The sequence below is a fragment of the Oryx dammah genome, unplaced genomic scaffold (genome assembly GCF_014754425.2).
Source record: "Oryx dammah isolate SB20612 unplaced genomic scaffold, SCBI_Odam_1.1 HiC_scaffold_22, whole genome shotgun sequence".
NCBI classification, from domain to species: domain Eukaryota; kingdom Metazoa; phylum Chordata; class Mammalia; order Artiodactyla; family Bovidae; genus Oryx; species Oryx dammah.
The window spans coordinates 19,432,208-19,445,669 of NW_024070206.1; the positions used below are offsets into that span (position 1 = coordinate 19,432,208).

Genomic DNA, 13,462 nt, shown 5'->3' on the forward strand with positions numbered 1-13,462 from the left:
ATTGGATCGAAACACCCCCTCTTGTGAACTGTATCCATATCTCTGCTGTATTTTCCTTTCCTGTTGTTTTTGCTGTCCTTTGTTTTCACCTGAAGATGGTAACGTGTTCTAGACTGCTTCACATTATAAATCTCATTTTTTAAAGTGTTGAATCAAGGCAGTCTGCCAGCGACTTTGTTTTCCCTACTTTTCTCTCCATGTTGGACTTTTCTGGCATAGGAGAATAATATTACTTTACCATGTAAAACATGGGGAATGGCTTTAAAAGAATTCCCTAGCAACTGAATAATGGGCTGTCAAAAATATGCTTGGTGCCAAAGGATCTGGACACGTCTGTTCCATTTATTGTGTGTTTCTCGTTCCCTCGTGACTAAGTGCTCACAAAAGACACAAAAGCCCAAACCTCTGGAGTATGTGGTGTTTGAGGGCAGAAACCATATTTTCATATATTCAGTCCCATACCTAACATATTAAGGTGCTTAGTAGGGGATCACCAGCAGACAATGATGAGTGTCTACAGTATGTAGGATGCTCAAATTACTAATTAAGTTGACTTCTAGTAATGAAGAAAAGTGTGTTCCCCCATCTCCACTGTGCTTGGTTGAGTGGGTTAATAATGTTTATTTTAAGGAGCACTAAAAGTCTTGCCCCCGAAACTTTTACCCTTTTGAATAAGTTTATTTCTCTCAGAAATATGAAACTTATTTCTTACTTAAATTTCCGTGTTTTAAAAGCCTGATAGTACAATAGAGCAAAGTCACTTATTTTTATTTTACTTTGATAATAAACTGAGTCTATTTTTAAAAAATCAATATAGGAATGCACTGAGACTATCTAGGGGGAAAAAATGGAAATGTGGAAAAATTTAAAAGGTGGCTTGTTTCTCAATGAAAGCAAGGGACGTCAAGGAGAGTAGCATCTGAAGGCCTCTCTATCCCGGCTCCCACTGCGACCCTCCCCACTGGGTCCAGCACAGACTGCTTCTCACTTGGCACAAAGTTCTTCATCTCTCCCACTTGAGTCTCAGCCGGGCTGTTGCCAGGTGCCCTGGAATTCAGTGTCGTTTCTGATTCAGGTTATAATTTTTGACCAGCGTCTTAATGGCTAGCATCTCAAGGGCAGGATAACTGTCGTCCAAGAATTCCTGAGCTGGGAATCTCCACTGTCTAGCATGTGACTCACAGGACGCATGACATTCTTATGGGGCCCACTTGCCCAGGCCAGGGGCCATGAGAAATTCCTGGACTGCTTAACGAAAATTCCACGGCTTTCCTCCTACTCAGCAAAGTCTGTTGGAATTCAGTTGGGCAAGAGTAACTTCATCTGAGGAGATAACTCTGAATCTGCTTTAAATTTGTGTGTTGATGCAGGTGTGTATAGTTCAGATCCCAGATTTACCCTGCACCATTTATAGCAGTTACTGAAAATGCTCTCTTGTAACGAAGTAGTATGAACTCAAGTCCCTTAATGAGATACCACATTCATGCCCGCTTAGACTAGCTTGGAAACCATCCTGTCTAATGCCCAGGAGGCACTGAGTGGCCACCTGAGAATAAAGTCCTGGGGGCAGAGTTCTCTGGAAAGAAACCTAAGTGCCCTCTTGGTTTATTTTGACTTGAGGAAAAGAAGCAGTGTAACTTCTTAGCTGCCTCTGGAGACCCAGTGCTGAACATACCACTTCCTATTTGCAAGACCAAATTGTATGGAAAGGTGGTGATTATCTTCCGTGATTATTAAAGCAACCAGTACATGACACAACTCATGGATTTAGGTCTGGGAGGCGAGCAGAGGTGATAACTCGAACAGTTACTGAAGTCAAGTTATTGTTGCCCCTGACAGTGCATTGGGAAAATGTGAAAGTGTGGCTGAGCAGAACCCTTGTTGTTCTTCAGCTGCTAATTTGTGTCTGATTCTTTGTGACCCCGTGGACTGCAACACGCCGGGCATCCCTGTCCTTCACCACCTCCCAGAGTTTGCTCAAACTCATGTCCATTGAATCAGTGATGCCATCCAACCATCTCATCCTCTGTCATCCCCTTCTCCTTCTGCCCTCAATCTTTCCCAGCATCAAGATATTTTCCAGTGAATTGGCTCTTTGCATCAGGTGGCCAAAGTGCTGGAGCTTCAGCTTCAGCATCAGTCCTTCCAAAGTATATTCAGGGTTGATTCCCTTTAGCAGAACCCTGAACTCTTATAAATGCAGACTTCTTATTAACATGGTCTTTGATTAAAATGAGCATTTTTCTTTATATAAAGTACTCAGAAAATAGTCACACTTATAGTGTAAGGAGAAACATGGAAAAATAACAGAAAATCATTTTTATACCCAGCTTTTCTTTTGGGGACTTGGATACCCTTCAGATCATGTCATTGGAAATAGCATTTTTGCATTCAGGAGACTTCTGATTAAAATGTGTAGCTTTAGAAATAAACATAAATCCCATGCTTCAATGTTGAGGAGGTAAAGGCATGATGGCCAGTGAACTGGAACATCAGAGTGTCCTCCAGCTTTCCAAATGCCACATGAAGTTAAAAGTTGAATTTTGGAGAGTACAGCTTATAATGTGCTACTATTTCATTATTTTTAACAGGAGAGTATTACTCATTTTTCTGCTCAGGACATATGTAGACTCTGAGAGGATGATTAATGGGAGAGTTCTCCACAGCCATGTCAGCAGTGGAAGGGGTGGGTGTTGACCATGGCAAAGGGTGCTCACCCAGACTGGTCTCTGAGAGGGAAGACAGTCACCCCACTTACATGTATCAATACAAGCAAATCTCTATCAGACTGTGTAAATCTGGGCAGAACTGAGTCTTTGGTGTGCATTAATTGTGTCCCTTCCTCCCATTGCAGGCTCAACCTGGGAGAAGACTTTCCGACAAATCGGCTTCGAAAGGTGAGCTGGGCTTGGTTACTCATGACCTGTTTTGTTCCAGCAGTTCACTGATTACACATTGGTGGTCTCACCACCACTACTTCAGTGACTGTGCCCTTGAGTAAATCGTCATTTTTGAGCCTTGGTTTCCTTGTAAAGTAAACCTTTGATTTATACCATCCTTGCCTGCACACAGATTGAAATCGATGATCAAATGGGGCAATGTATGTGAAAATGCTTCTTCTACTGTGAACCAGTGTGAAAGATAAGTTGTAGAATTAGGGCATTGCAGAGAAGGGAGTTGACTCTCTTATTGCTTCCTGATGTCACATATTATATTCAGTTCTATAGGTTTAGTCCAGAGAAATTTATATTTATATTGATATCTTCCTGATTATTAAAATTACCTGATCTTATCTGCTCCAAGTGAAAGGCTGAGATCATGTCACTCTTAGCTAAAAGCATTTCTGCACCAGCATGTCCTGAAAAGAAAAAAAAAAAAAAGACTCATGATAACATCAGAAAATGTGCAGGTAGGCTCAGTATAGCCCTAATGACACCATACAGACAATTTAACATCTCACAGTGAACTTGGAGCATCGGAGCAGCTATTGAGACAGAAAAGTAATTAAATATTTTTTCACTCTAAAAGTAGATTTTGACTAATTCTTTTCAGCATAATAGCATTTTTGCATTCAGAATACTTCTGAATAAAATGTCTAGCTTAAAAAATAAATGTAAATCCTGTGCCTTGAGGAGGTAAAGCCATGGTGTCCAGCCGTTAGAATGTCAACGGCCCTCTAGCTTTCCAAACACCACATGAAGTTAAGAGTTGAATTTTGGAGAGTACAGCTTACAGTGTGCTACTATTTCATTACATTTAGCAGGAGAGTATTACTCATTTTTCAAAATGTGTCTTTATGTGTATCAATCAAGCTCATGGAGTGCCTAGAGCATATGAAAAGAATAATAAAATAGCTTAAAATGTATTATTTCTCCAGTAGTGAGTAAGAACAGAACCTCATCACCAGGCTGACTGTGATGGCATTTCTGGTACCATTTGTGATTGACTCAAAAGTCTGTTTATTTCTCTGCATGCTCGTCCGTGTCATCAGCACCGTTACTATCGATTTCTCATTAAGTTCTCGTGGTTGGTCCTTGAGGTTACTGAATGATGGTTTGGGGTGGGCAGATCTGGTGGACCAGCTTTCAGGTTGAAAATCACATGCAGCTTCGTGTGTGAGACCTTCCCCAAAGCATCTTTCTCTTGATTCTCCTTTTGTGTATCAACAAATGTCAAAGATAACCAAAGAAGCTGGTGTTGTTTTAGTCTCTAAGTCGTGTCTGACTCTTTGCGACCCCATGGACCATAGCCTGCCAGAATCCTCTGTCCATGGGATTTCCCAGGAAAGAATGTTGGAGTGGGTAGCCATTCCCTTCTTCAGGGGATCTTCCTGAACCAGGGATTGAACCCACGTCTCTTGCATTGGCAGGCGGGTACCACTGGGCCACCAGGGAAGCCCGCTTGTTTGTTCACTCTATCCCTAAACCAAGGTTTATTGTAAATTTACAGAAGTCTTTCAAGACCCAAAGTCTTGTCAAAGGAGAGAAGATAGCAAATTGAACATCAGTTATTTTTCTCCTGGCTTCAGGAAGACATTGCTATAGTTGCTTTGTCCATTTTTAGGGTTGGATGGGACTGAAATTGTAAAGAGAACCTCAGATACTGTGTCATCATCCCTACCTAAGTCAGTGTATGTCTGTGAAAAAATGGATGTTCTCTTGCAGAATCATGATGCCACACTGGTACCAAATATAAGTACCAGCCAGTTCTTAGCACCATCTAATACCAATCAGTGCATACACTTCCTGATCATCTCAAAAGTGTCATCTAACAGACACTGGTTGAATTAGTATGCTCCTAAAGCCCACACTTACTATTAAATTTTTCTTCAACTTTAAAAAGTAAAAAAAAAAAAAATTAATGAGTTATAATTTACATACAACATTATATTAGCTTTAGGTGCATAATATATTGATTTGATATTTGTATATGTCATGAAATGGTCACCACTCTGTGACCAGTTTCCACTGTTACCACCGATTCTGTTCTGTTGCCACATCTCCACCTCTGTATTGAGCTCATGTCCCCAAGTCTTTCCTACCTTCATTGGATTTCTCTTCCTGTCACAAGCTTCTGAGGAAACCAGCTCCTCTGTCTTGCAGCACCGCTGTCTTGTCTGGAGTGTCTGTGGCTTTGTTTACCTTGCCAGTCTACCCTCTGATTCACATAAACTCAGATCGCTCCTCTTTGGCCTCTGGGGACAGCATCATGGTGACTTCTTGTCCTTCGTCGATGGCTGCCTGGTCTTTTCTCATTTCTGTCCTTCTAGCACAGCAGGAGGTACCAAGACCATCCAGGATTTGGGACCTGGCATCCACCATCTGTCCTGAGGGTGGACATCTGGGCATTTTCCAGCCTTTGGCTCTTGTAATGAACAACCTTGTGCACATCTGTATTTTTGCCAGGTATTCTAGTGATAGATTCCTGAGTACAATCAAAGAGTAAATTTTTGTGGAATTTTGATGAACATTGCCAAGTTTCCCTAAAATTTTGGCAGCAATTTCGGCCGTTATTTCCCCAGAGCCTCACCAACATAACGTGCTGTCACACTCGAGGTTTTTTGCCAGCCTGATTGGTGAGAAATGGTAACTTGGTGTCCTTCTAATCTGCATTAATCCTGAGTCATTTTTCCATAGAGTGGAGCTCAGGCTGAGGTTCTTTGCCATCTCCTGAGTGGAACTCTAAGAGCAAGAGCTGCTTCTAAGATGGTTAAGGATTCACTGATCTGCAGGATTCGGCAATTGAAACATTTTCTTTCTAGTTTGTGTGACCTTAACCTTTTGCCTACTCGAATAACAATGTAATGAAAACAATTGCCACGTACCAAGGACTGTGTCACACCATTTTCAATCTGTGCAGCAGCTCCACAGACCAGGGATTCGCAAACTTTTTTCTAAAGAGGGAGAGGCCACATTTCAGGTTCCATAGGCCATACACTTTCTGTGGTAGCAGAAGGCAATCAGCATGCTTTGTTCCAATAAAACTTTATTTAAAAAAACAGGAAGCTGTCAGGACTGGCTGCTGGCCAGACTTTGTGACCCCATCTCACAGGTAAAGAAACCTAAAGAAAACCAAGCAGCTACCCAGAGAGCTGTAGCCACACACATTGACTTGCATTCAAGAGAAGGTCTGCCTGGCTTTCTACATGCAGCCACACTGAATGCTTGAATTATAGCTTTTTTTGGTTTTGTGTTGTTTATATTTTCTATCCCTGTAGCTCTGGGAACATTGTCTTTAGTCTCGAGTCTTATCGACTGTTCTCATTTTATGAATATTTTGAAGAAAGTCAGGGAGTAAAATTTGCATATCGTAATGCCTCTCTAAATGGGTATGCTTCTGAAAAGATGTATACATTAAAATATTATTAAGGGATATACTGAGTGAAAGCTGTAGTTTTGAACTGTAGGCTAAGTTTGGTGAACATCCCCAGTTTTAGATGTTATCTTAAAACATCACCCTTTTGTTTTCCCATGTGGTCACATGTTTTCTCCTGTAAGGGCAGGAGTTGTCTCTGCCTTGCATCAAGTGTCTTGAAATACAGATTAGATATTGATAGATGGGGTTATTGTGCAAAGATCGTGTCATGCAGTGCTGTTAAACATGGCCTTACTTGATTTCTTCTCAAGTTTAACACCATCTTTCTCTTCAAGGGAATTCCAATTATATCCTAAATGAAGCTGTCTGGCCCTTTAGAGCCATTGTGAGCAATATTGATCCTTTTAGTGCTGTGTCCTTTGAAGTTTGACCATCAGTCTGTTTGCTAACAGAGTATTTCAAAGTGGTCACATCTAAAAGAAAAAAAAAAAAGTGACTGAGTCAGCCAAACCTCAAAGCTTTCTCCAAGAAAAAGAAAGCCAAGTTGTCCTCTGCTGTACATTCTGTGATGGGGAGGAAGGAGGGGACCTAGGGAATGAGCCTGCCCTTGTAGTAATATTGCCATGAGATACGTCCTGGTGAGCAAACTAAAAGATCGGATAGAGGGAGACACGTGAGGACCTGATTCTGTGGCAGCAGCGTCCGGGAGCTTAGCAGATGTCTGTAAACTGTGTTTCATTGGTTTCCCCCTTTCCTGCTTGTGGTTCCTTCAGGACATGGCAGCTGCTGGTACCCAGCAACCCCACCTCATCCCAAACTTCCCCAGCTCCACAGCCACCACCCTCAGGCTCCCTCCTCTGTCTTCCAACACCTCCTGTCATGAAGCCACCAAGTGTGCTCATGATCTTGCGGGGACTTACTGTGTGTCATTCTAGACCCTTGCTGCTGAGATGTACATCTTGTCGTTTTACACATGCTAGTGCCAGCCCAAGGGTTGTCCAGTGATAGGCATTTAATAAATGTTTCAGAAACAAGCATTTTATGAGAGCACTAATCCCACTCACTGGGTCTCCACACTCATGAGCTGATCACTTCCCAAAGACCCTCATATTTTAATACGTCTCATTGAGGGTTTAGAATTTCAGTAGGTGAATTTTGAGAGAACAAAAACATTCAGTCCGTAACATGTGTCACTAACTCCCATACAATTGAAGAAAAGTTAGATCTTATATTTGAGACTTTTATATCCTGTGATATCATATAATCCATTCTATTGGGCTTTACTCATGCAGCTGATCAATTTTGCTATTTTCTTTGATTGGCTGAAATACCTTGGTTATACTTGAAATGGAAAGTAAAAGCTATGATTAATATATGCACACATGTGTGTGTATCTGTGTGTGCATGAGTATATATGTGTGTGTATTGTGTGTGTGTGTATAATAAAAGTAGATGATATCCATTTCTTAGGCTTTTGAGAGCTTTACCTAAGATTTTGACTTCCAACTTGGAAAGGAACTTTTTTTTAATTCAAGCACAATGATATCATTTAGTAAGTATTTGGTGAACAAGATCTATTTTTCTTCTAGAAAAAAAAAAAGATGTAATCCTTCCTCCTTTTTCCTTCAAAATATGTCTGGAAGGAAAGATTTTCTAATTTGTAATCTCCAACTTCACTAAGTCAGGTCCCTAGGACTTAATATAAACAGTCTCTGAATGAATGAGTGATAAAGATCAGGTCCTATGGAGAATGGTGCATTCATGAACTGAAATCCCAAATTCCCAGGTGGTAAACTTGGCACCTTGTTCTGTACAAAATGTGAGGTACCAAGCCAGAACGTTTTATATTTCATTAATGACATGAGCAAATGAACTGTGTAATAGATCTCGAAAGCTTTTTCTAACCTTGGTGCAGACAGCACCGTGAATAATAGGAAGTTCACGCTGTTTGATACGGAGGTAAAATCTGGATGTTGAGTCTGTAGAATGGAATGTTTTGGGGAATCATGCGAGCAGATACTCCCAAGCCTTGGTTCAGATTTCTCATTTGCTCTGCATCGTGAGATCCTGAAATTAGCTCTTTTATAGCTGTAACTGCAGTGAAATGTATTTCCCTCCGCCCAGCCAGTTAAACACCTCAGCTTGCGACGGAGCATCGTAGCTTTCACGAGGTGACAGTTTGTATGAGGCAGATTTCCGAGGAGCTGTGTGGGTTTTCCGTCAGAATCCTCAGAAACCTATCACCCACGAAGAACAAAGTGGAAACAGTTCCTCCTGGCTCTTCTTTTTTTCCCCAACTTATCTCTACTTGCTCACAGCCACATAGGCTTCTAAAGGTTCACGAAATCTTGGAAGTCGCAAACGTGAGAGTGTCGCACACCTTCCAGAGTCTAGTGGTTTCATTCTCTCAGTGATGTGTAAATGAGGATTCAGAGCACTAAGTTACTTCTCTATGCAGGACCAGGTGGCAATTAAGTCTTGCGGCTTGTGAAGCCTGTGCCTCCTCCCTAAGCTTTGCGGACCTCTGAAGGTCTTATCAAACAGGAGCACTCATGTCACCTCAGTTGATCACGTCCCTTGGCGCCAAGGGGGCTTGGGAAGCTGTCGTCAGGCAGGACCCTACTCGTCCCAGGCTGGTGTATTAATCCCTTATCCCGCCCTCCCCGGACCATCCTGCACCCGCTGCCTCACCCATGACGGACTCCTTCCTGCCTCTGAGAGGCTCTGATGTCCAAGTCCCCCTTCATACCCTTCCTGTGGTCACTACTGAGGCTGATGCCCACCTCACTCTTCCTGGGGATGGAGAAGTGACCTGGGGTCCTGTCATCCAGAGAGCAAGTGAAAACGCTGGTCAGTGAGCAAGCCAGCAGCCCAGGGATTGTAGTCACCAGGTGGGAACAGGGGGAGCAGCTGGGGGACCCTCACATGGCCGTCCTGACCCGCCTGCCCCACACAGAGGGAAGGCTGTCTCACCCGGTCCTTGCGGGCAGTGGGTAGATTTGAAATGTCCACTCTCTGCTCTGACTGGTGAGATATACTGACTGAGGAATCCAGGCAGGTTACTGCTTCCATCCTGGAGTGAGTGTGTTTCTGTGGACGTGGTGGTGTCTCCCGTTGGGACGCTGATGGACGAGCGCTGTGCTGTGGGGCAGCGGGGCCCAGTCCTCAGGCATCTGAGTGCAGCATTGGTTTTGCCCTGAGAGCGGTAGACTCCAGCACATTCCAGAAAGAGGAGCAAAGGTCTGAAGGAAGATGGCAGAGATGCTGTTCTGGTTGACTCTTCACTGACGGTGGGGTCCCTGGGCTGAGGGGCTTAGTGGTCAGTGTCTGTCCCCTCACTGCCCCCCTGCACCCCTGGAGGGCTGTGTGTCCTTATCCACACGTTGCCTAAGTGACTTTTAGGGAAAAAATAAAACCAAAGCAGACAAACAGAAACAAAGCTCACTCCCTCTGTTGTCAGGCACGGGGTCTGAGGAAGTGCTGCCCCCACCATGGGGTCCCAGGGGTGCTTCCTACTCTGACCGCCTGAGTCAGGCCCCACGTCCCCAGTCCCACTCAGGCCAGAGGCTGCCCGCTGTGTAACCACAGTACCACCCAGCCCGGTTCCGTGGGGGCTCTGGAGTAGGATGGAGCTGCCCTGCCAGGTCCGGGTATTCTCTGCCGGACAAGCCGGGAGAGCCCCAGGTTTCTGGACACACATTCTCTCTGGACAAACAATAGCTGGCTGAGGCCCAGGTAGGGGAGGAGGAACCAGGTGGGCGCTCGGGCCAGACTCAGCTCTCCTTCAGGCAATTTCCTGTCGGTAAGGAGGGGCCCAGATTGTGGAACCCAAACACATGGGACAGTGCTGGAGGAAGTTCTGGGGCCAGGCAGGGCCCAGCATATAGCAGACACTTCTCTGAAGGGCTCGTTCAGCTGCCCTCGGAGGATGAGAACTTCAATCCAGCCTAAACGTGAGCCCTTATGGAAACATTCAGTGCGACTATAAAAATTTACTATTAAAAAATGATGATTTCTCATGTAAGTCAAGAAAGGAGCATTTATACATGCAGACCTGGGGAGGGGGCGGGCATGGAGAGAGTGGAAAAGATGGGTAAGAAACGCCCTATCCTGAACTGCTGACCCACTCTCAGTGGACTCCCCAGTGCTCAGGGTCAACAGGGACAGCCTTGTGTTCATCAGCATCAGGGGCCAGAGCGTAGGGACCCAGTGTGGGCGGCTGCCTTCGTGGTGGTGGATCCTGGGGGTCAGTGTTTGCATAGGGAGGGTCCTGAGAGGGGACCCGAGGACCTGAGGAAGCAGGAACTTCCTGAGCATCCTTGGGGCTCTTAATCTCTTCCACCTCCTGAGAACAGGACAGAAACGTGCACTGTTCATATTTGCAGGCATGCAAACCTCAGTGGCCACGGCTCACTCTAGAAGTGTTTATTTGATTTGCTTATTTATAAAAATAACGAATCTGTGTTTAGAAGAAAGCCTCCCAATAACCTAGCTCCAATCTCATAAATCAGCAATTTTGTAATAGGCCTTGAACTGTTAAAACATAATTTCCCAGAATTTCAAGCACAGGGATTTGCAGAAGAAACCGTCTCCTCCACACCCACGTTGTTAATTTTATCCCTGCCATAAATTGTTTGCGTGGGGAAGTCCCCTGGGAGAAGTGGCCAAGGAGCAGCTCCATGGAAATACCGAGGAGAGATATTCAGGGACCTTGGGGACCACCTTCCTTCCTGGATGTTGAAATGTGCTGGGACCCTCTCTGCCATTCAGTACATTTTCAACAGTTACATATTTATAGATGCATATGGTTTATACAGGACATTTGTATCAAGTGCTTATTAGGTTTTCCTGCTATTTATTTTTTTTAAATTATTTGTTTCTAATTGAAGGATAATTGCTTTACAATATTGTGATGGTTTCTGCCATATATCAGCAAAAATCAGCCATAGATATACGTGTGTCCCCTCCCTCCCACCTCCCACCGCATCCCACCCATCCAGAGTGTCACAGAGCACTGGGTCGAGCTCCCTGTGCTATACAGCAAATTCCCATTGGCTATCTGTTTTACATATGGTGGTGTATATATGTTTCCGTGCTACTCTCAATTTTTTCCCACCCTCTCCATCCCCCAGTGTTTCCGTCAGTCTGTTCTCTATGTCTGTGTCTCCACTGCCACCCTGCAGATAGGTTCATCAGTGCCATCTTTCTAGATTCCATATATATGCGCTGATACGTATTTGTTTTTCTCTTTCTGACTTACTTCACTCTATAATAGGCTCTAAGTTCATCTACCTCATTAGAATTGACTCAAATTCATTCCTTTTTATGCCTAAGTAATATTCCATTCTGTGCATGTACCAAAGCTTCTTTATCCATCGATTATGTTGTCTCAGATTTGGGGTTTCCTCTCAAGTAACCCTTGCCACTCGCTCTGCGTTTCTCCAGTGCCTCCCTCATCAGGTTTATTTACAGCCTGGGAAATTCCCCCCTTTTTAGGTGTGTCATTCTATGACTTTGACAACCTAGGCAGCCATGTCATCACCTCCATTTTAAGATTTATATTTTCACCATTCCAGAAAGTCTTCTTCTGCCCCTTTGGCATCCATCCCTTACCTGCCCCAGCTCCAAGCAATCACTGATCAGAGTTCTCTTTCTCTGATTTCACCTTTTCCAGTCATGTGAATGGACTCATAGTTTGTGGTTTTCATATCTGGCTTCTTTCACTTAACATAATACTTCTTAGGTTCAACCATAGAAGTTGAAAGCATCGTTACTTTCACTGTAAATTGTATTCCATTGCATAGATCACCACAAATTATCCAGGGAGAAGCTGGTAGGTGTTTGGCATGTTTTCAGCTGTTGGTGATTATGAATGAAGCTGCTCTAAACCTTTGCCTACAGATCTTTGTGTGGACAAATTTATGTGATCTGTTCCTTGATTATGTCCTCTGCCTTCAGCCTCTTTAGTTAGTGAACCCTAAATTACTCAAAGTGCTTTCTGAAAACACCTTGAAAACGCAATCACATTTTAGCTGCCCGGAGAAGTGTATGTAGAAAGATGCTTTGGTGATTCTGTTCACAGTGTGGGCCAAGATGCTATAATTTTTGCTTCACAAATTTTTATTTTCATTTCTTGGATTTACTGAGCATAGGGTGCATCTTTGGACAGGTGAAAATTCAGCTTTTTTTTATTTGTTTGATTAACATTTTATTCCTGAGCAATTTTGGTTTGTTTCAGAGCTTAGTGTTTCCAGTTTGTTATGATGTGCTGGAGTATGGATCCTCCACCTTCACCTACAATCTCAAATTCTAGTATGCTCTGAACACTTGGTATTTTAGCCTGATTTCTCGGTGGCAAAAACCTGACCTGAACTGACCTGGGAGCCAGGGGGAGAGGATGGCACTGAGTGTGAAGGAATGAGGTATGTGTGCTGGGGGAGCGGACACTGCCCTCGAGCCTCCTGCCACAGTTACATAGTCTGGTGAGGCACCTTCCTGACATCTGGAAAAGTATGAGCTTTGTAATATACTCGGCTTCGAGAGATTTGGAGGAAGGATCTGTTTTTTCTCCATCTGTCTTCAGCACAACTGCTCCCTATCCGTTTGATGGAACTGACTTGTGCTAGAGCATGAGTCTGAAACTTTTTCTTTTCATTGTGACTACGCCTGCACACTTTATGCCATGACCCAGTTCAATGCAAATACGTCCAGTTTCCAAAGCAACAGCTCCTCTTACTTACTGTATGCAGTGTATTCCTGTCTTCCTTTGCTGTGTGCATGAAAAAGAAAATGCTGGCTGGTGCCGCTGCATTTATTTGATTACAAACTGGTTAGTCATGGCTGCAGCTGAGAGAGCCATGAGCTGTGGGTGATGCTCAGCCAGGAGGGAGACTAGAGGTCCATGCCTGCCTCGCTGTGCCTGGGCCCATAGGGATGACAGACACTTATGTGTCGTGGCATTTGCAGGCTGTCACAGTGACACATGAGGCCTGCTTTACCACAGAAATGCACATGCAGGTTCGACTCAAAATCTTTGCAGTTCAGGTCGAGCAGAAGGAACCCTGAGACTGTGTCCTCTAAACTCCTGGAGTGAATCACCCAGCTCCAGAGAGACTAGACTAGATTCTACTCACCTCCTGTGTTTCGA

The 13,462-nt window shown here is 43.9% G+C and overlaps 1 protein-coding gene across 1 annotated transcript in view; it reads left to right on the forward strand.

Annotated features, from left to right (window-relative positions):
- PIEZO2 (piezo type mechanosensitive ion channel component 2) overlaps positions 1-13,462 on the forward strand; it is a 262,558-nt gene that overhangs the window by 116,696 nt on the left and 132,400 nt on the right. Inside the window, exon 4 of the mRNA XM_040264615.1 lies at positions 2,855-2,897. Coding sequence (XP_040120549.1) covers positions 2,855-2,897 — 43 coding nt within the window. The remainder of the gene's footprint in view (positions 1-2,854; positions 2,898-13,462) is intronic.